Source organism: Erythrolamprus reginae, chromosome 2, assembly GCF_031021105.1.
Source record: "Erythrolamprus reginae isolate rEryReg1 chromosome 2, rEryReg1.hap1, whole genome shotgun sequence".
In the NCBI taxonomy this organism is placed as follows: Eukaryota; Metazoa; Chordata; class Lepidosauria; order Squamata; family Dipsadidae; genus Erythrolamprus; species Erythrolamprus reginae.
In genome coordinates, this window is record NC_091951.1 from 26,723,473 (window position 1) to 26,747,145 (window position 23,673).

The 23,673-nt window shown below is 46.0% G+C and overlaps 1 protein-coding gene across 1 annotated transcript in view; it reads left to right on the forward strand.

Annotated features, from left to right (window-relative positions):
- The first annotated feature begins 1,077 nt into the window (after positions 1-1,077).
- The window catches only part of LOC139160086 (zinc finger protein 850-like), a 39,990-nt gene continuing 17,394 nt past the window's right edge, over positions 1,078-23,673 (forward strand). Inside the window, exons 1-2 of the mRNA XM_070737620.1 lie at positions 1,078-1,151; positions 13,168-14,812. Coding sequence (XP_070593721.1) covers positions 13,626-14,812 — 1,187 coding nt within the window. The 5' untranslated portion in view covers positions 1,078-1,151; positions 13,168-13,625. The remainder of the gene's footprint in view (positions 1,152-13,167; positions 14,813-23,673) is intronic.

Below are 23,673 nucleotides of genomic sequence, written 5' to 3' on the forward strand. Positions count from 1 at the left end.
GGGAGAGAGAAATAGAAAGAGGAAGAGAGTGATAGAAAGAAGGAAGGAGGGAGAGGGAAAGAGCAAGAAACAAGGAAGAGAAAGGGATGGAGAGAGAGAAAGAGTCAGAAAGGAAGAGAAAGGGAGAGAAAGAGGAAGGGAGGAAGAGAGAAAGAAAAGAGGAAGGAATAGAGAAAGAAAGGGAGAGAGAAATAGAAAGAGGAAGAGAGTGATAGAAAGAAGGAAGGAGGGAGAGGGAAAGAGCAAGAAACAGAAGGAAGAGAGAAAGAAAGGGATGGAGAGAGAGAAAGGCAGGAAGGAAGAGAGAAAAGGAGAGGAAGGGAGGGAGAGAGAGAGAAAGAGCAAAAGTTTTTGCTAATTTCCCCCCCTAAACTTTTTAAACAACCCCCCTCCCCACTCAATAATATCCCTCTTTATCAATGTTAAAATCTGGTCACTTTATCCAAGTTCCCTTCCAGCATTATTATGAATGATAGAGCTTGAAAGCTGCAGCCTTGAATTTGCTGTGGGAGCAGCAGGAAGAGTTCAATGGGCATATTTTGTGGGAAGGAACAAGATCTAGTTTGGTGTAGTTGTAAAGGCACCAGGTTAGAGTCAGAGAAACGCTCAGTTCCAGTCCCACCTGAAGCCCCAAAACGTCTATTCAACCTTGCCCAGTCCTCTCAAGCCTAGGAAACAGGAAGGAAGGGGAGGGGGGAACGGACCACTTCCAAAAACTCTTGCCAAGGAAACTGCAAAGCCAGGCATCAAGAGTGACCCAATGGCACAGAAAACGAAGCGAAGTAGCTATTTCATTTGCCTCAGTTTCTAAAGTCAGTTGCTGAGGGTAGAAAAAGATCTGCAGCCATGAAATCAGTGAAAACGTCTTCCAAACGCCTTGATGGAGCCTTAAACATCGTGTTTTTCCACTTCCGATCGCTAGATGGCGATCAGACAACATCTCTGCCTAGAAAGTCATCCACACTTCAGTGCCATCAGTAGCTTGGGGGAAAAAAAGGATTTTTTTAAAACCATAGAGTGTTTTAATGATAGAAAGGATGGGAGGAGAGGAGAAGCGCAGAGGAACTTCCTATTCCGGAACATTCGTGGGAGGAACGTGGAGTGAAGAGTGGCTTTTGTGCTCTTCCAAGGATCGAAGCAGCACCTGGAAGGTGAGTTGAGGGCAGGTGGGAGGAGAGTCCGGCAGCAAGTCGGGTTGTTTGTTTTTCCTCCACGGCCTGGAAGCAGAGAAGCAACTGGGCTGAATCATGTCAGCTGCTATAGGTTCCTCTCCTGCCCAAATTTCAGCCCACTGGGGCTGCAATATTCTGCTGGTGGGAAGATTTTTAAAAGTCCCTTTTAAATTAAGGTTGATTCTTTGGGAATGGCTTCCCTCCAGAGGTTGTGGGTGCATACTGGGCAGCCATTTGTTGTGGATCGAATACGTTTTTGAGAACCTAGCACCTCCCTCCCTCCTAGAGGAATAGAATATTTTAGGATACATTAAAAAGACAGAATATTATATAGAATATCCCTGGCTGAGAAACATGCTTTTAGGCAGCAAAAAGACTCACTCTTAGTAGCCCCTGCCTTTGTCAATGCGCAATTAATGGCCTAACTCACTCACACACACACACCCTTTTGTTAATAGCTGGACCAGTCTATTCTACATGTCCCCTTCAGTTCCAGGGTGTTGGGATTAAGACCTCCCCCCTTAGGACATGATAGGATTAGCCCTGTACAAAGTCTCAGCAATGGTACTTGGGAAGATTACATCCGCCTACAGAGCTGCCCCAGCATGCCTCTGGGACAGCCAATGGGATACATTTCTGTACAGGAACAGGAAGCTCTCAAGGTGAGGCTCAACAGAGGGTATAAAACAGGCACACTCAGCATCTCAGGTGTTATTGATTGATTGGAATTCTAGGCTGCCCTTCTCTGGAGACACAGGGAGGCTTACAACATATTATATGTTTATATGTTTTTTAATATTAGATTTGTTCTACTATAATATTGTTTTTATTATTGTTGTGAGCCACCCCGAGTCTTCGGAGAGGGGCGGCATACAAATGTAATAAATAATAATAATAATAATAATAATAATAATAATAATTATTATTATTATTATTTTAAAAAAACCAATACAAAATATCATTGAAATCCAATTATAAAATTTATACTAAGACCCCAAAATTAAAAGCCCTACAATTACAGTTATAGATTTATTTTAAAACCTGAATATTAAAAGCCATACAATCAGATTCATCCATCGCACTCTGAGTAGAGTGTCACAGTCAACGGCCCCAAGTCTGCTGGCAAAGGTGTGTTTTTAAAACCTTCTGAAGGGCCATGAGAGTGGGGACAGTGCAAATATCTGGGGGGAGTCGATTCTACAGGGTTGGAGCCACCACAGAACCCTTCCCCTAGGGCTCGCGAATGCTGGCTGGGGAATTCTGGGAGTTGAAGTCCAGATATCTTCAAGTTGTCAAGGTTGGGAAGCACTGCCATAGGCTATTTCAGGAACTGGGTTAAGCCGATTGTGTGGACTCGTCCAGGAGAAAGAAAGAAGCGGGAGTGACAAGGGAAAGAAAGATCCTCCTGGCATCGGTCAGGCGGAGCGAGGCTTATTTACGGCTCCTTGGCACTTCTCCCTTCTTGTTGACAAAACCATGTGCTTTCTAGCGAGGGGAGGGGGGGAGGGGGATCCCACACCCGGCAGCCACTGGCGAGGCGCTGGAAAGGACGAGGGGAGAGAAAAAGCAGGGTACCAGCAGTCGGGCGGGTGTCTTGAGGGGGCACTCCCATCTGGAAGGAAGGGAAGAAAGGCGAGGGCGAGCTATGAAGGAAGGAGGGAGGGTGGAAGGAAGGAAGGAAGGAATGGTAAAAGGGGCGATCAAGAGAGGAATGGGTGAATGAATGGACGGAGGGTGGGAAGGAAGGAAGGAAAGAGGGAAGGGACAGGAACAGAGGAAGGGTGCAAAGGAAGCAAGGAAAGGTGTGAAAGGGGAGAGTAAGAGAGGAAGGAGTGAAAGAAGGGAGTGAGGGAGGAAAGAAGGGAGGAAGAAGGAAAGCAAGAAATGGAGGGAGGGAAGGAAAGAAAGAAAGAAAGGGGGAAGGGACAGGAACAGAGGAAGGAAGGAAACTTATGAAAGGGGAGAGTAAGAGAGGAAGGACTGAAGGAAGGGAGGGAAGAAGGAAGGAAGGAGAAAGAAAAGAAGAAATAGAGGAAGGAAAGGTAAAAGAGAAAGAAAGAGAGAAAGAAAGAGAATGAAAGAGAAATAAAAAGAGAGAGGGGGAATGAAAGAAATGGAAGGAGGGAATGAAGGAGAGAAAGAAAGAGGAAGAAAGAAAGAAAGATAAAGAAAAAAGAATGAAAGAGCATGGGAGAAATAGAGAAAGAAAGAAAAAGCAACGAAAGAAATTGTGATTTTTACTATGCCGGCTCCTTCCCTCCCCCGCTCCCCACAAACTACCTACCCCTCTACCGCAAGAGGGAAGCGCCCGAGGCGCCGGGTTCTTCCCTTTCTCCCTCGCCCGTATCCTTGCTGCGGTGACTCACCAGGAGAAGGCTGGAGACCCACGTGGTTCCTTGGGGGGCGTTGCGGAAGGCGGCGGCGGAAGCCCCCATGCCCGGCAGGGGATGATGGGCAAGGGACACCTCGGGGAAGGAGGGCAGGGCGGGAAGGGAATGAGGAGGCTGGAGGGGGTTTAGGAAAGGGGAGCCCACCGGGCACGAGGGAACGCTGGCCGCGCGGGGCTCCAGGGCCAGCCTTGCAGCTCCTCGGCGGGAGGAGCCGAAAGCCACCGGACGAGGACTGGGCTCAGCAGGAGAAGTGGCCGGCTTCCCATAGCGATGGGGAGCTTGGCTTCCGGAGGGCCGAGCTCCTTCCGCGACTGCCATCGGGGCTCCCTGCCTATCTGCCGGCCTCCCTGCCTTCTTTCCTCGCGGGGGTGGGAAGAAGGTGGGGGCCGCGGTCGGAGAAGCTCCGCAGAGGCAGAGTTCGTCACAATCAGGGTTGGAGAGTTTTTGGCGGGCGCCGGCCCCCCCCCCATTATTCAATTTGGCCGGGCCTGTGACGCCACTCCCAGTAGTACCGGTCTATCGGCGGCCCTGGGTAGCTCCATGTAGGGAGCATTGCAGTAATATATACTTGAAGTTACAGCATGAGTGACCTTAAGGAGAGACTCCCTGTCCAAATAAGGCCGCAACTGGTACACTAGGCGAACCTGTGCAAATGTCTCCGTTGCCACAGCTGAAAAATGTTGTTTCAAAGTCAGCTGTGGATCAAGGAGGACTCCCAAATTGTGAACCTTCTTTGAGATGGGTCAAAGATCCCCCCGCAAGGTAATGAAAGAACAGATAGAAGTGTCCTTGGAGGGCAATACCCCCAGCCACTTCTCATTTATCGTGGGGGTTACTTTCCGGGACCACCCGAAGTAAACGAAAAATGGCAAAGTAGGGACACTATATTTACAATGTAAATATAATGCGAAAAAAGATAAAAAGCACGGCACTCCCACCAATGACGCCCCTCGCCCAGCGCTCCTTTTTACCTGTGCCTTAAACCAGGAGAGAAGGGGAGGAGACGGGATAGTGGTGGTGAGAGAGAGGCTTTGGGCACAACTCCTGCATCGGGCTCTCCTCCTCTGGAGTGATGCCAGATCTTCCATGAGCACTGTTTAAACTGGGTTGCTGGGCTTAGGCAGTGAGGGTGGTGGAAGAGGAGGAGGCGGAGGCAAGGGTTTGGAAGCGGCCACGCCCCCGCGGCACAAGACAGGCGCGGCGGTTGGGGTGCTGCTGTCAAGGTCAGCATCAGCGAACAAAGCCACCCGCCCAGGAAAACAGCATTTGAAAAGCCATTGCTTGGGCGAAGGAGGAGGGCGGTTCAAGGTTCCTCTCTCTCTCTCTCCCCGCCACTGTTGCCTCTCCTTCTGTGGGTTGCTTCCCCCTGGCAGTCTTCCTCCACGCGGCCTCTTCTCCTTTATCTCCCCGCCTTCCGGTTCTCTCAGATTCTGCTCAGCGCCCCTGTCTATCAGAGCAGAGAGGGGTTCGGCGGTTTGCTGAATGTGAGGCCGCGGGAGTCGGCGGCCCAATTTATTTTATTTATTTATTTATTTTATTTATTAGATTTGTACGCCGCCCCTTTCCGTAGACTCGGGGCGGCTCACAACACAATAAAATAGTTCATGACAAATCTAATAATTTACAATTTAAAATTTAAAATAGTTAAAAAACCCCATTTTTAAGCAGACATACCTACAAACATACCATACATAAATTATATAGGCTCAGGGGAGATATCTCAATTCCCCCATGCCTGACGACAAAGGTGGGTTTTGAGGAGTTTACGAAAGGCAAGGAGGGTAGGGGCAGTTCTAATCTCTGGGGGGAGCTGGTTCCAGAGAGTTGGGGCTGCCACAGAGAAGACTCTTCCCCTGGGGTCCGCCAACCGACATTGTTTAGTTGACGGGACCCGGAGAAGGCCCACTCTGTGGGACCTAATCGGTCGCTGGGATTCGTGCGGCAGAAGGCGGTCTCGGAGATATTCTGGTCCGATGCCATGAAGGGCTTTATAGGTCATAACCAACACTCTGAATTGTGCCCGGAAATTGATCGGCAACCAATGCAGACTGTGGAGTGTTGGTGTAACATAGGCATACCTAGGGAAGCCCATGACTGCTCTCGCAGCTGCATTCTGCACGATCTGAAGTTTCCGAACACTTTTCAAAGGTAGCCCCATGTAGAAAGCGTTACAGTAGTCGAACCTCGAGGTGATGAGGGCATGAGTGACTGTGAGCAGTGAGTCCCGGTCCAAATAGGGCTGCAACTGGTGCACCAGGCTGTGGATAGCGACAGCAGCAGCCACTTTGGGTGTGGGAGGCGGTGGCAGCGATGCTGCTGTGGCCGCCACCGCTGCAGGCAGATGAAATTTCTCCTTCAAGGTGGTCCTGCTCGGGGAAGGCTGTGTGGGGAAGACTTCTCCAGTCCTCCATTACTGTGAGAACAAGTTCAGTGACAAGCATGTCACCACTCTGCAGGCATCTTTTCTCACCAAGAAGCTAAATATTTGAGGGAAAAGAATAAAATAATTGATGATGAGCCAGCAGCTCAGAGTAGTGGAGGTTGCTGCTCCTCTGGATAATTGTACAAATTGCAGAAAGATCTGGACAGACTAACACAGTGGGCCCACACCAACAAAATGATGTTCAACATCGACAAGAGCAAAGTCCTTCACCTAGGTAAAAAAAAAACCTGGACACACATACAGCCTGGGAGAAACCCCTCTTAGCAGTAGCGACTGCGAAAGAGATCTCAGAGTCTTGGTGGATAATCAACTATACATGAGCCAACAATGTGCAGCAGCCACCAAAAAAGCCAATACAATCCTAAGCTGCATCAACAGGGGAATACACTCCAAGACCAGGGAAGTCTTAATACCACTCTACTACGCTCTGGTCAGACCACACCTGGAGTACTGTGTTCAGTTCTGGTCACCACACTTCAAAAGAGACATTGAAACTCTGGAGAAGGTGCAGAAAAGAGCAATGATCAGGGGTCTAGAAACCAAGACTTACGAAGAGAGACTGAGGGAACTGGGCATGGATAACCTAGAGAAAAGGAGGGCCAGAGCGGACATGATAGCAGTCTACAGGTATACGAGGGGTTGCCACAGAGAGGAGGGGAACACTTTATTCTCCAGGGCACCGGAGGGCCGGACGAGGAACAACGGTTGGAAGCTGACCAAGGAGAGATTCAACCTGGAAATAAGGAAGAACTTCCTGACGGTCAGAACGATCAACCAATGGAACAACCTACCAGCGGACGTTGTGAACTCCAATACTATGGACATTTTAAAGAGAAGATTGAACTGCCATTTGGCTGGGGTGCTATAGGGTTCCTGCTTAGGCATGGTCCCTTCCAACGCTAACAATAAATAAATAAATGAACTGTGCTTCTTGCCCTTTAGTGAAGACTGCCACATTCAGAGTCTCATTCTTTATCAGCAGAGAATTGGAATTAACCTGAAATCATTTGTAACAATTTAAAATAAAGAAAAAAGTAAAGAAAAGCCATGGCTTGGCTTCTATGCTCGCCCACGACGGTTCCCTCCAGCCAGCAGTGCTCCCCTGTCCCACCCCCTCGAAGCTGGAGTGAGCGGCGGAAAACAGCTGTTGAGTAAAAAAAAACATTAAAAAATCATTTTAAAAAACATTTTAGAAAACACAATGTACTCGTTGTGGTTGGCTCTGGCCCAGCTCCTGCCCCAGGGAATGGGGAGGTGGATGCAGGGGAAACTTCAACATGTCACAGGCCTGTGTTATTGCCGACAGAATCAGTTCAGAGTTTAGTTTCCTCGGATGAAGAAGAAGGTGGGAGTGACTCGGCAGAGGAGGGCTTGGCACACAGCCAAGGCAGTCAATCTCCCTTATCTTCCATTGATTCAGATGATGAGGTTTTGGACCCACGCAAGCGCAGAATTATGCGTAGAAGAGACCAAATAAGAACATATTACAGGAAATAAGGGAGGCCACCTGTGTTTGGGTGGGGCTCCAGTAATTAGGGCTGCTGCTATAAATAGCAGCATGTGGGTGTGGCCGTTGTGGAAGAATATCTGATCGGAGTTCGTCAGGAATCTTGTGTTGCTGGACTTTGTTGCTTTTTCACGCCTTTGAAACCAAAGCAGAGCAACGTTTGTGTGTGTCTCACTTCCTTGGAAGAAGAAGGGGTGTGAAGTTTCTTCACAGCTGCTAGCTAAGTACTTAATGACTGCTTAAGGGAAATTGTACAGCCTACCCGGTTGTTTTGGGAAGAGTGCTCTTTGCAATACAAAAAGAGTGCTTTGTTTATTTTGAATTTTGTGATAAAGAACATTGTTTTGAATTTTCAAACGTGTGTGTGTGTCTGAAATTTGTACCCTTGAATTTTCAAGAGGCTCCCATCACAGAGCCCACGCGAAGTGGCAAGGGATCACTATGTTCTTTTATCGATCTGATGTTTTCTGGGCAACAAGATTGGACTGATGTGCCTCTGGTCTTTTATGGGTTATTGTTTTACTTCCATGTCTACATTACGAGGAAGCTGTTTCCTATTGGTGCCCCTATTTGTGTATTAACCGGGTTAAATTCTGCTTAACCCAGTACTTTTTAAAAGATAGCTATTGACCTTTTTGTACTTTTTTGACTTATTTATTGTACCTCTTGTACTTATTGTAGTTATTTATAAAATATATTGGCTAACAACCTTACAATGACATCACTGGGTGGCTTCGAGAGATTAAAAAATACATACACATTAAAACACATTAAAGGGATAGGTGAAAGCTTGCACTCATGTGACATCTTTGAAAAGTGTTCGGAAACTTCAGATCGTGCAGAATGCAGCTGCGAGAGCAGTCATGGGCTTCCCCAGGTATGCCCATGTTACTCCAACACTCCGCAGTTTGCATTGGTTGCCGATCAGTTTCCGGTCACAATTCAAAGTGTTGGTTATGACCTATAAAGCCCTTCATGGCATCGGACCAGAATATCTCCAAGACCGCCTTCTGCCGCACGAATCCCAGCGACCGATTAGGTCCCACAGAGTGGGCCTTCTCCGGGTCCCGTCAACTAAACAATGTCAGTTGGCAGGCCCCAGGGGAAGAGCCTTCTCTGTGGCAGCCCCGACTCTCTAGAACCAGCTCCCCCCAGAGATTAGAACTGCCCCCATCCTCCTTGCCTTTCGTAAACTCCTCAAAACCCACCTTTGTCATCAGGCATGGGGGAACTGAGATATTTCCCCCGGGCCTATACAGTTTATGTTTGGTATGTTTGTATGTATGTCTGTTTAATAATGGTTTTTTAAAAAATATTTTAAATAGTAAATTATTAGATTTGTCATGAACTGTTTTATTGTGTTGTGAGCCGCCCCGAGCGTACGGAGAGGGGCGGCATACAAATCTAATAAATAATAATAATAATAATAATAATAATAATAATAATGATTCATGATTGGGCCACTAAGTGACACAGTTGCCTGTCCCAATTGCAGTCAGTAAGTGAGGACGACTTCATTGGGGACGTCACCAAAGGGGTTGTGGAAAATATTTTCTGCCTTACTTATAGCTCATGGCTTCCATGGGCATAACTGGGGTTTCAGATCTTGCAGAGGTCTTAGGCTTCATTTCATCTATTAAAGCCCCACATCTGTAAAATTAATGTCATGCAGATTGGCCGCAGTTGTTCGGTCTCCAGCCTTCTGCCTCGGAAGATTGGGCAGTGCCTTTTCTCTCTCGCCGAAAGGCCCTTAGCGATTTGGCTCAGCCTTTCTGTCACAAAAAAACCAAATTCACCGCAAGCTTTTTGGCCGCACGGGACACTTTGCCGCCCGCCAATCAGAGCGGTGCTCACAAAAAGCTATTTTGGAACAAAAGGAGGGGGATTCTCTCTCTCTCTCTGTCTCTCTCTCTCTGTGCGTGAGTGGGAGGTGTTGAGAGAGAGAGATGGAAAGGAAGATGCGGCTGCGCTTAAACAATTTTAGAAGTGATGGAAAGGAAGACACAGATAATCTTTAACCATTTTAGACCAGGTAGGAGAGGGGAAAATGACCATCTGTTGAACTAAATCCGTACCTTTTTTTAAAGATTAAAAAAACAGGGCCTGGCTACAAAAGGAAGGTTTTGATTGAAATCCATGGGCTGAATTGAAGAAGTCGCTCTGGAAATACTTCGCCACTTGGGCTAAGAAACATAGAAACATAGAAGACTGACGGCAGAAAAAGACCTCATGGTCCATCTAGTCTGCCCTTATACTATTTCCTGTATTTTATCTTAAAATGGATATATGTTTATCCCAGGCATGTTTAAATTCAGTTACTGTGGATTTACCAACCACGTCTGCTGGAAGTTTGTTCCAAGGATCTACTACTCTTTCAGTAAAATAATATTTTCTCATGTTGCCTTTGATCTTTCCCCCAACTAACTTCAGATTGTGTCCCCTTGTTCTTGTGTTCACTTTCCTGTTAAAAACACTTCCCTCCTGAACCCTATTTAACCCTTTAACATATTTAAATGTTTCGATCATGTCCCCCCCTTTTCCTTCTGTCTTCCAGACTATACAGATTGAGTTCATTAAGTCTTTCCTGATACGTTTTATACTTAAGACCTTCCACCATTCTTGTAGCCCGTCTTTGGACCTGTTCAATTTTGTCAATATCTCTTTGTAGGTGAGGTCTCCAGAACTGAACACAGTACTCCAAATGTGGTCTCACCAGCGCTCTATATAAGGGGATCACAATCTCCCTCTTCCTGCTTGTTATACCTCTAGCTATGCAGCCAAGCATCCTACTTGCCTTTCCTACCGCCCGACCACACTGCTCATCCATTTTGAGACTGTCAGAAATCACTACCCCTAAATCCTTCTCTTCTGAAGTTTTTGCTAACACAGAACTGCCAATGCAATACTCAGATTGAGGATTCCTTTTCCCCAAGTGCATTATTTTACATTTGGAAACATTAAACTGCAGTTTCCATTGTTTTGACCATTTATCTAGTAAAGCTAAATCATTTACCATATTACAGACTCCTCCAGGAATATCAAACCTATTGCACACTTTAGAGTCATCGGCAAATAGGCACTCTAAAGTGTGCAATAGGGTTGATATTCCTGGAGGAGTCTGTAATATGGTAAATGATTTAGCTTTACTAGATAAATGGTCAAAGCAATGGAAACTGCAGTTTAATGTTTCCAAATGTAAAATAATTACATATTATTGCTATATTATTGTCATTTGAGTTCATTTTCAATGATCTGTTCCCCATCAACCAAGTTGCTCTTTTTAAATTTTTTTTATAAAAGTTTATTTACAAATATAATACATGGTACATAGAATACATAAAACATAACATTACATCCAGTAAGAGAAATAAGAAACACAGAACTGGGGTTACCATAATATAGCATGTGCAGCAAAGTATTTCCAGAGTGACTTCTTCAATTCATCCTATGGTTTTCAATAAAAATCTTCCTTTTTATCCACCTTAAAAAAAAAAAAATTTAAGCATAAGCATTTAGGTCAATGGATGGTGGTTCTCCCTTCTCCTAACACATTTTAAATTGTTTAAGCTCATGCGCGTCTTCCATCATGTCTAAAATTGTGTAAGCTCATGTGCGTCTTCCTTTCCATCTCCCTCTCTACCCCTCCCACTAACACGCGCATGAGATTGAGAGAGAGAGAGAGAGAGAGTCCCCTCCTTTCGTTATTAGCTTTTCGTGAGCACCACTCTGATTGGCTGGCAACAAAGTGTCCCGTGCAGCGAAAAAGCCTGTGGTGGATGTGGGTTCTTGTGATGGAAAGACTGGGCCGAATCACTAGGGGCTTTTCAGTGAGGGAGAAAAGGCAGCACCTGATCTTCCGAGGCGGAAAGCTGGAGACCAAACAGCTGTGGTCATCAGGAGGAGGCGAATTGTCCTAGACCCCTAGATAAAACAAAAGAAGGAATCCAGCTTTGTGTGTTAATAAGCCAATTATTCAACCGTATACAGTGTTCCCTCGATTTCCGCAGGGGATGCGTTCCGAGACCGCCCGCGAAAGTCGAATTTCTGTGAAGTAGAGATGCGGAAGTAAATACACCATTTTTGGCTATGGACAGTATCACAAGCCTTCCCTTAACACTTTAAACCCCTAAATTACCCTTTCCCATTCCCTTAACAACCATTTATTAACAATAATTATTTTTTTTGTTATTTATTTGCAAAAATTATTAGTTTGGCAATGACATACGACACCATTGGGTGGGAAAAACCGTGGTATAGGGAAAAAACCGTGAAGTATTTTTTAATTAATATTTTTTGGAAAACCGTGGTATAGGCTATTCGCAAAGTTCGAACCCGCGAAAATCGAGGGAACGCTGTAAAGATTGATCCCTCTTTACTCTTTAGCATTGTGTTAACACACACACCTCACTGCTGAGACCAGAAACTCTTACAACTTTAGCTTTTATACATATAGTCACACTTACTGATGGTTAATTGATCACTTTATTAGCAGTACTTGGCCTCTTTATACTATGGGAGCGGTGACAAATTTCCTAATGGTGGGAACAAGTAACCAGCAGAATGGCTTGCCTTCAGAGGTTGTGGTGCTCCATCACTAGAGGCTTTTAAAAAGAACTGGATAGCCACTTCTCTGAAATGGGATAGGGCAGGAGTGACAGACCCACTCACATTGCAGGCAGTATCGTGACATATTGCAATGTTTTTTGCTTTTGTGGAGCTCGGGTGAGCATGGCCTCCATAAGCCCGCAGTTCACCAGTTTGACAGGCTGTTTTATTCATTCATTCCTTCCTTCCTTCCTTTCTTAATTCATTCATTCGACTTCTATGCCGCCCAATCCTGAAGGAATCGGGATTGTTGGGCGGCTTACAACAACAATAAACAATGTCGTCTGGCGGGACCCAGGGGAAGAGCCTTCTCTGTGGTGGCTCCGACCCTCTTGCCCCCACCCACCTTGCCTTTCGCAAACTCCTTAAAACCCACCTCTGCCGTCAGGCATGGGGGAACTGAAACATCTCCCCCTTGCCCATGTTGTTTTGGTGTTAGATTGATTGTGTGCTTATTTTTTAATATTCTGGGGTTGTTTTTTAATGAATTTTTTAGCTTAACATTGTAATTGGATTGGTGGGTATTGGATTTGTTATTCCGTATTGTTTTTACCTTGTTGTGAGCCGCCCCGAGTTTGCGGAGAGTGGCGGCATATAAATCCAATAAATCTAACCTAATCTAATAAAAATACAATATAAATAGATACAAAGGGATAGGGCAGAGGCTGGATGAGAAGGCCGGCAAGGTCCTTTCCAATTCTGTTATTCTCTTCTGTTCTTCTGGGATGATATTTTTTATGTCCTGATAAGTAAAATCATACAATTCAAAGAGTGCATACTTACTTTTTTCACTTGACTGTATTTGAAAACAACCCTCTGCATTGCTAAGAATTTGTGATTGACTCGGTCAAAGAGTTAATTTCATCATTGAATGGATATTCTAACTTGGATCTGGGTAGTCTTCCATGTGTCATGATTAATATAAGAGCTTCTTTGACTATTGTGGCATATTTGCCTTTTCATTGTAACATAATTTTTTTCTTTTATTTTCTTATTATCTGCAACCATTTTATGCACAATTAAAGATACACTTTCCTTTGAATTTTATAGACAAAGAAGAAGGCAGTACCAGCACCCTGGAAAACTGAGGATAACATTGAACAGCCAAGCAAGTCAGTCCAGAAATCAAAATATTTTCCATTCCCTTCCGAGAGGCACACAATTCTTCACCTTCCTCAGCAGGTGAGAGAGAAACGGGGAAATTCAAGATGAGATTTTTAGCTGGGAAAAGTAGAGTGAGAAATTCAAGCATAACATTACATGAAAAGACAAGAGATATTATTTTACCATTCAGCAAAGGAGGGAAATATCTGTAAGTTACTGGGGAGGAAAAGGTCTCTTGGAAAGCCACGTAGAGCAGGCAGTGTTGCAGGCCTTTCGCTTGAATCAAAGTTTCAATATACAAGGGATCATCCATATATTTTACCTCCTCAGGAACATTAGTTGTGGAAAGGCTGAATAGACGTGCCTGTTGTGAGAAAGATACAACTTGCAAATCACAGCTAATTATGCCCAAGAAGATCCAAACTGGAGAAAAGCCATGCAAATACTCTAAACGTAGCAAAAACTTTGATCAGAACAACTCCGTTGTGGTTCTCGGAAGGATCCATACAGGAGAGAGGCCGTACAAGTGCTCGCAATGCGGTAAATGCTTTAGCAGTCATGGCAATATGGTGATACACCAGAGGACTCACACCACGGAAAAACAATTTGAATGTTCTGTTTGTAGGAAAAAATTCACCAGAAAATTCAACCTCATTACGCACCAGAGGATTCACACAGGAGAGAAACCCTTTGAATGTCCTGATTGTGGAAAAAGTTTCAATCACAATTCCAGCCTGGTTAACCACCAGAGAACTCACACAGGAGAGAAACCCTTTGATTGTCCTGACTGTGGAAAAAGTTTCAGTCACAATTTCAGCCTGGTTAACCACCAGAGAACTCACACAGGAGAGAAACCCTTTGAATGTCCTGATTGTGGGAAATGTTTCAGTTACAATTCCAGCCTGGTTGACCACCAGAGAATTCACACAGGAGAAAAACCCTTTGAATGTCGTATCTGTGGTAAAGGTTTCAGTCAAAGTCCCAGCCTGGTTCGACACCAGAGGATTCACACAGGAGAGAAACCCTTTGAATGTCCTCTTTGTGGGACAGGTTTCCGTAGTAATTCCAACCTGGTTAGGCACCGGAGGACTCATATGGGAGAGACACCCTTGAAATGTCCTGACTGTGGGAAAGGTTTCAGTTATAATTCCGAGCTGGTTCAGCACCAGAGGATTCATACGGGAGAAAAACCCTTTGAATGTCCCGACTGTGGTAAAAGTTTCAGTCAGAATTCCAACCTGGTGATACATCAGAGGACTCATATAGGAGAGAAACCTTTTGAATGTCCTGACTGTGGTAAAAGTTTCAGTCAGATTTCCAGCCTAGTAAAACACCAGAGGACTCATACAGGATGTAAAGCTTTTGAATGTGCTCTTTGTGGTAAAAGTTTCAGTCAGAATTCCAACCTGGTGATACATCAGAGGACTCATACAGGAGAAAAACCTTTTGAATGTCCTGACTGTGGTAAAAGTTTCAGTCAGATTTCCAGGCTAGTAAAACACCAGAAGATTCATATAGGAGAGAAATCCTTTGAATGTCCTGACTGTGGTAAAAATTTCAGTCGGAATTCCATGCTGGTGATACATCAGAGGTCTCATACAGGAGGTAAAGCCTTTGAATGTCCTGACTGTGGGAAATGTTTCAGTAAGAATTCCAACTTGGTGAAACATCAGAGGACTCATACAGGAGAGACACCCTTGGAATGTCCTGACTGTGGGAAAGGTTTCAGTTATAATTGCGAGCTGGTTCAGCACCAGAGGATTCATACAGGAGAAAAACCCTTTGAATGTTCTGACTGTGGTAAAAGTTTTACTCAGAATTCCAGTCTGGTTAGACACCAGAAGTCTCACACATGAGGAAAACTGTATGAGTCTCTGCACCAGTAGTGGTATTTAGTTACCTTCACTATCAATTTGGAAATGTGAGCTTTCATGTGCCCCACTTCTGCAGATATGCAGAGCATCTGTGATCATTTCTGGGTGGATGCTGCTGGCGCTACCATTTTATTTGACCCGGTGCAAACCGGCAGAATACCACCACTGGCCCAGAAATTCATTGTCAGGCCAAAGTCATCATGTGGAATTAGAGATTTCGGCCTGCCCCAGCATAAGGGGGGATGGGAGGGGCAATGAGTAGCCAGTGGGAAAATTACTAGACACAAACAAAGATTCCTTTCTCCCAGCCAACGTCTCTGTTTGTTCTGCCTCAAATGAAGAGAAGAGGAAGTTGATAAACCCCTGCACATGGACTGGCTCTCGTTATGAACTTGTGGGTGTGGGGATGTAAGATGAACCTTAACTTAAGTGGGATTCTAGGAAGTATTCAGAATTGAAATGGCTATGGCGTAACCAGCATGGTTCTGTTAATAAATGGAGCTCTGATTGAGAGAAATGGACTGGGACTTGATTTATTTCTCAGGTGCTACAGTGTTCCCTCGATTTTCATGGGTTCAAACTTCGCGAAATGGCTATATCACGGTTTTTCAAAAATATTAATTAAAAAATAATTTGCGGTTTTTTCCCCTATACCACGGTTTTTCCTGCCCGATGATGTCATATGTCATCGCCAAACTTTCGTCCGCCTTTAATAAATATTTTTTAAAATAAATTTTAATAAATAAACATAGTGAGTAATAATCTAAATGGTTGCTAATGGAATGGGAAATTCTAATTTAGGGGTTTAAAGTGTTAAGGGGAGGCTTGTGACACTGTTCATAGCCAAAAATAGTGTATTCACTTCCGCAACTCTACTTCGCTGAAATTCGATTTTCGCGGGCGGTCTCGGAACGCATCCCCCGCGAAAATCAAGGGGACACTGTATTTGGAATGCTGACACTCAGTACTAGTGTTTATCTTATAAATCATGTCCTTATACAGAAAAGGGGAAAAAACATTTTAGTGCTCCGAGTATGGACGGTGCTTCAGAAAACATTCCACTATTATCACACACAAGAAAACCCACGAGGCCTAAAGTGATAAGTGTAGAGAAGGCTTGAATTTCATTTCTAGTGTCCTGTAAGTCCAGATGAGAAATAGATTATTTAAACTGATTAAATTAAATAGTGTATGCCTGATGTTTTTAACGCAATTATGTAATGGTATTAGATGGGGCAGAAGAAAGGAAAAAAATGGAACATATTGCTTTGATAACAGCTATCTGGCCTTCGGCGTTAGAAGTTGTTGGCTATTTATTTTTGTCGAAATTGGGTAATTATGTAAAAATATTTTTGGGAGTTTTCTTTGCATTTTCATGATTGTAGCTGATGCCACGTGCAATGAATCCCAGCCTTTTTCTGCCTGGGTGGCACAGAGGGGTTCACCAGTTCCCCCCCCCTAAAAGTTGCAGGAATTCATCGCACCAAACATGTCTCTTTAGATTCTGTCAAGAACGAGGCACGCAAGTGGAAGACGAATAGCAAATATATTGGGGGAGTTTAGGGCAGTGATAAAAGCAGTGTAAAATTTCAGATCTAAACGTTTTTTCTGCCTAGCAGGTGACCTTCATGGTTTTAAAGCCATAAGAAGCAATTTGATTGAAACATGTCAGTTGCTACATATTTCTTCTATCATGAATTTTTTTTTAATTTTCAAAAAAAATATTAAGAATTTTAACAAACATATACAAAAGTACAAACAATACATTTAAGAAACACACAGGAGGAAAAATGAACAACAATAACCAAAAAAAGCGGGGGAGAAAGAAAAAAGACAAAAGAAGATGGCCAACACAGTGGTACCTCTACATAAAAATGTCTCTATTTAAGAACTTTTCTTGATAAGAATCGGGTGTTCAAGATTTTTTTGCCTCTTCTTAAGAACCATTTTCTACTTAAGAACCCGAGCCCGGAAAAACGTCCCAGGAAATTTGAAAGTGGCACGAAGGCCCGGACAGTTTCCTACCATTCCCCCTTTAATCCCCGCCCTCTCGGGCTTTTCTGGGCTGCCAGAGGAGCCTTTCGGTGGCGCTTAAGGAGGCTTTGGCAGCCCAGAGCGAACGAAGCATTTTCCTTTCTCCGTACTGAAGGAGCGGGTCCAGCAGTCACATGGGTTGCTCATGTCCAATCCGGTGGAACTGAGCCTAGTGTTAAAAAAGCTTGCTGGATCCGCCCCTTCCCCAGAATTCGCTCAGTTCTCGCATCCTGCGGTTGTATTGTGATAGCTCGTTCAACATTCTAACACCTTCCCTTCGATCTTTCCTTCAAAAGTAGTAAGATTTGATTATACTTATTTGCTTACTTGCCTTAATAGCGCCAGCCGTTTGCGGCTCGGCTTTTTTCCTTTGGGAGAAGTTGCGGTTTCGTTTTCCCACGGCTTTTCTTGCCGTTTACGATCCCCGCTGCCGCTTGTGGATTCTTTTAATCCTTTGGCCTGGAGGTCCTTGTGCAAGTATTGCTTCATTGATTTATTTATAGTGCTATTGTGAAAGGGCTTAAGAAATACCTCCTGCGGTGCGAGACGCTTGTTTCTAGTCTCCTGGACTTAGTCGATCGCTTCCCCTTTAAGATTTCTATTACGGAGCGATTTTTTCGGCGCGAAGGCCTTCGCGCCCTTTTTTAACTTAGGCCTCTCGTGTTGGCCTTCTGCCAGCCGCGTAGGCCTTAGTCCACCGCTCGGATCCCGGAGTGGGCTTTGGGACGCTCAGGCTTAATTCTCCACCGGCTAAGCCTCCAACCAGAGTGCCTTGGTTACTTTAGTTAAAGTTTAGGGAGGCTGGCCACGCTGTATTTGGGGACACGAACTCTGGGTTTGCCCAGATTGCCCTCAAGTCTCAGCAGCTCCGAGGCCTAGGAGCAGGATCCATTCCTCTTGGGAACTCCTTGAAATTCTTCTCCCTAATCATCCAGTTTATTTGGCTCAGCCTTGTCTTCTGTTAATTGTCAGACTATGGCTACTTTTCCCAAGAGAGGCACCACTCAAGGTCCCAGAGAGGCCAGGCCTACAGGCGATGAGATTACCAGTATCCCCCAGGCCTCGACCTCCTCTTCTTCAGGGGCCCGCCCCTTGACTAAAGTCACCAGGGCTGAGAAGAGAAGGGACCAAGCCCTACAAAAAATCCATGACAAATCAGCAAAGCGTTTGAAAGTACAGGCCCAAGTACTCAGTAGTCATGACCCCCCAGAGGCTCCTAATCTGCCTTCTTCTGGGGTCACTGTGTTATCTCTGGATGAGCCAAACCTAGACAGACCCCAACCTGACCTATGGGGATTAGGTCCAGAGGAACCAGATATTATTGAAGATTCCCCCCAGCCAGGATCCTCCCAGGCTTTCAGGGATTCTTCTGCCATTCCTGCTGATATTTCTAGTTTACCTCCTGAATTCCAATCTATTTTTTCTGTGTTATCCAAGGCCATTGATGCTAAGCTCTCTACCATCAATGCGCCCTCCTTACCTCCTCCTCCTCCTCGTCCCTCCCGCCCCTTGGGTTCCTCCCCAACGGTTAGAGCTCCTATTCAGGATGAATCAGATTCCTCTCAGGACGAATATGAGGGTATGGAAGAGGATGAGGATCCCTTTCAAGGTCTCTCAGATGATGAGGAATCCCAAATAAAGGTTCCTTCTCCAATTACTATTTTTCCCTCTCAATTGTTCAAATCTCTCCTCCTCAAAGCTAGAATTTCTACAGGATTGGCGGCCCAGGAGAAACAGGCCTCCACATCCACTGATCCCCCGGAGGAGAATTTGCCTTACTTCACAGAGGAACAGGAGGATAACGAGGTAATTCCCATGCCTAAATTGTTTAAAGATGCCTTACTTAAACAGTGGGATTTCCCAGCCTCTGGGCTTAATCCCACTACCAAGGACAAAAAGTTGTACAAACTCTCCTCTTCCTATGAGGAGCTCCTATCTTTTCCCAAACCGGATGAACCTGTCAAGATCCTTCACTCGGCGGCTGCTGTGCCAGGCGAAGCAGAGGAGGTCCTCCGCCCAGAGGACAAGCAGATTGAACAGATGCTCAAAAGAGGATTCACCGCAGATTCCTGGGCCATTAAAAGTTCCGCAGCGGCTTCCTTTTTCTCCAGAGCCATGCTTCTGTGGCTTCGCCAACTTCAACAGCATATTCCTCCCGATGACTTGAGAGGTCAACAGGACTTCAACAAGGTATTTGCAGCTGCTCAGTACGTGGCTGATGCCACTTTACAATCTACTAGATTTGCAGCCAAGTCTATTGCAGCTTCTACAACGGCAAGAAGACTCCTATGGCTCCGCCCTTGGCAAGCAGGAGTACGTCAGAAGTGGCAGTTATCTCTGGGACCTTTGAAGCGCGACCTTCTTTTCGGGGATCTTCTGGATCCACTCCTCACGGAAACCACGGACAAGAAGAAAGTATTGGGTCCAACCACCAAAAAGGCCACCAAAACGCAGTCCTTTCGTCGCCCAGGGCGTCAACAAGATCAAACGGCTTCCTATCAGAGAACCCCAGGTCAGTATTCCCCCCGCTTTCGTTCCCAAGGTAGGAACTCCAGGGGCAGAGGTTTTCGCTTCCAAAGGGGAGCGTCCTCTAACAGGGCTTCAAAAAAACCTAGATGGTAGTTCTTCCTCGATTCCCATAGGTGGCCGTCTAGCCTATTTCGCCTCTAATTGGCGTCTCACCTCCAAGGACCCCTGGGTCATTGACACTGTTCAAAAAGGCCTTCTTTTAGAATTTACTTCCCCCCCCCCTAAACGTTTTATTTCCTGCCCTTCTCCCAGGTCCTCCTCAGATTGTAACCGTATGGAGGAGGCCATTTCCCACTTATGGTCCATCAGAGCCATTCAACCGGTTCCCCCCGGTCAGAAGGGCCGAGGTTTTTATTCCATCCTATTTATGGTTCCAAAATCCTCCGGAGGTTGGAGAGCTATTTTGGATTTAAAGAGGTTGAACCTATTCATCAAATATAGGAAGTTTAAGATGCACTCCTTATCATCCATTTTGGCCGCCATCCACCCAGGAGATTTCATGGTTTCTTTAGACCTCACTGAGGCCTACCTCCATATTCCTATAGCCAAATGCCACAGAAAATTTTTATGTTTTTCTTTCCAGGGCAGGCATTTCCAGTATAGGGCGATGCCATTTGGCCTTTCCTCGGCCCCTAGGGTCTTTACAAAACTCTTGGGGTCTCTGGCGGCCTATATCCGGGCGTCACCCATCCACATCTTATGTTACCTTGATGATATTTTGGTTCATGGGAATTCACTAGAGAAAGTGAAAGTAGACCTTTCTGTCACCATGTCGGTTCTACAGGACCATGGTTTTTCCATCAACTTTGACAAAAGTCACCTCCAACCTTCCACATCCATTTTACACCTGGGATCCATTATAAATTCAGAATCTTCCCAGGTCTTTCTCTCTCCTGAGAGAAAAACCAGTATAGGGGAGTTAATTTCACGCATTTTATCTCAACCTTCAGTTTCCATAGTAACCCTGTCTTCCCTTTTGGGGAAGATGGTGTCATGCATAGGCATCATTCCTTGGGCTCGCCTTCATGCTAGGGAACTACAGTGGCTCCTATTACCCTTTCAGAGATCGGGGCACAGCAATTCAAGTCGTCGCATTGTCATCCCACCAATTGTTCGCAGATCCTTCAAGTGGTGGAAGTCTCCGGCCATGGACAAAGGATCCCCTTTCAGGTGCCCGGATCAATTTGTCATCACCACAGACGCCAGTCTATCGGGATGGGGCGCCCACGCCCAGGGGATGATAGCCCAGGGCACGTGGTCCCCGGAGGAAGCTTCCAAGCCAATCAATTGGCTAGAGTTAAGAGCCGTATCCCTGGCTCTGAAGCAATTCTCTCCTCGCATCCCCAACCGGCACGTTCTCATTCTCACCGACAACATTGCCACAAAAAGCCATATCTGCAGACAGGGGGGCACGAGATCCAAGGCCCTCATGAGGGAGGCCCTCAAGTTAGGCCTTTGGGCGGAAAAACACCTTCGGTCGCTCCTAGCCGACCACATCTCGGGGAGCCTCAACGTCCAGGCGGATTGGCTATCTCGAGCAACGATAGACCCAGGAGAGTGGAATCTCCATCAAGACCTGTTCCATCAAATCAGCCTCAGATTCGGCCTACCAGTCCTGGATCTCTTCGCGACCAATGCGAACGCCCAACTCCCTCGCTTTTTTTCCAGATTTCCATCCCCGGGAGCAGAAGCAATCAATGCCCTCCGGAGCCCATGGCCTCCAGGACTACTATACGCATTCCCTCCAATTCCAATTCTCCCGGACGTGATTCACAAGGTTCTCACCGAGAGGGCCCGAGTAATCCTAATCACCCCTCATTGGCCCCGCCGGCCCTGGTTCGCCGATCTCCAACAGTTGTCCGTCCAGGACCCTTGGCGTCTCCCCGTTTCGGGGGATATGCTACGGCAGGGGGCCTCATTCCATCCAGACCCGGAGTGGTTCCACCTCACCGCCTGGCTGTTATCAGGAGAGACTTAGAACTACGTGGCCACGACCCCGACACAGTGGAGGTCATTTTAAAGGCCAGAAGGGGTTCGACCAATCGAATCTACGACCATACATGGTCCAAGTTTCACCAGTGGTGTCTACAGGAGGGCCTCTCTCCCCTGTGCATCCCCATACACAGGATCATTTCCTTCCTTATGCAAGGTTTCCATCAAGGCCTCTCCACCAGCACCCTCCGGCGTCATCGGGCGGCCATTTCCTCTGTCCTACCGGGGCCCCGCAGACAGCCTCTCCGTTCCTTTCCAGAGGTGCAGGAATTCCTCAAGGGTATAGCCAACCTCAGACCTTCCAAGGTCCACAGGTATCCATCCTGGGATTTGCCACGGGTTCTCCATTCCCTCACGCAGGCACCCTACGAACCCCTAAAATCGGCGTCCCTCAGGTACCTATCCTTTAAAGTAGCTTTCCTGGTGGCAATTACCTCTGCCCGACGCATTTCGGAGCTGACTGCCCTCTCAATCAGGCAGGACCTCTGCCAATTTCATCAAGACAAGGTAGTCTTACGACTGGACCCCACCTTCTTACCCAAGGTCAGTTCCATGTTCCACAGAACCCAGGATATTGTCTTACCTTCCTTCTGCCTCCAACGAGACCATCCCTTGGCAATTAGATGGCACACCCTGGATCTCATTAGAGCGCTGAGGATCTATATCCAACGCACAGGACCCTTTCGGAGGTCAGAAGCACTTTTTATAGCCTATCACCCCAGAGTCATGGGTGCCAAAGTGTCTTCAACAGTGATAGGCCGTTGGATCAGAGGGACTATATCTAAGGCCTACGAGTCGGCCTCCCTTTCAGTTCCAAGGAACATCACAGCGCATTCCACCAGGAGCGCAGCCACCTCGGCCGCTTGGGCGACTCAAGCCCCGTTGGAGGAGGTCTGCAAAGCAGCCACTTGGGCCTCGCCAAATTCCTTCATCAGGCACTACAAAATTGACTCTTACGCCTCAGCGGACGCTGCTTTCGGCAGAAGGGTACTCCAATCCGTTATCTCTCACGATAGCAATCTAATCCCACCCTAGGGACCATCTATTGGGTATGTCCCATGTGACTGCTGGACCCGCTCCTTCAGTACGGAGAATAGGCGTTGATTGCTTACCTGAACGCCTCTTCTCGTACGGTGAGCGGGTACAGCAGTCACTTCCCGCCCTTGTATGTGTCTTCTTTACCTTCCTATAACCTTTTTTCCTCTAACAATGAGAGTTGAACACTAAAGAGCTTCACATCTGAGCCTAGTCTACGGATTCGCGAATTCTGGGGAAGGGGCGGATCCAGCAAGCTTTTTTAACACTAGGCTCAGTTCCACCGGATTGGACATGAGCAACCCATGTGACTGCTGTACCCGCTCACCGTACGAGAAGAGGCGTTCAGGTAAGCAATCAACGCCTATTCTCTGGGCACTTGGAGAGGGAATAATCTGCCAGTGCTCAGAGAAAAGAAAAAAACCCTTCGCTCTGGGCAGCTATCCTTTCTTTTCTTGGTATCAGGGTGATGTATGCCTCCCCCCAAGATTTTGGCATCTTTCCTTTTACTAATACAGTGTTCCCTCGATTTTCGCGGGGGATGCGTTCCGAGACCGCCCGCGAAAGTCGAATTTCCGCGAAGTAGAGATGCGGAAGTAAATACAATATTTTTGGCTATGAACAGTATCACAAGCCATCCCTTAACACTTTAAGTCCCTAAATTGCAATTTCCCACTCCCTTAGCAACCATTTAGATTATTACTCACCGTGTTTATTTATTAAAGTTTATTTAAAAAAATATTTATTAAAGGCAGACGAAAGTTGGACGATGACATATGACGTCATCGGGCAGGAAAAACCGAGGCATAGGGAAAAAACCCACGAAGTATTTTTTAATTAATATATTTGAAAAACAGTGGTATAGACTTTTCGCGAAGTTCGAACCCACAAAAATCGAGGGAACACTGTACTTCATTATATAATTCCAATAATTTGTTTTTCAATATATTAAATCTTTTTTTGTATATCTGTGATAGAAACCCATCTG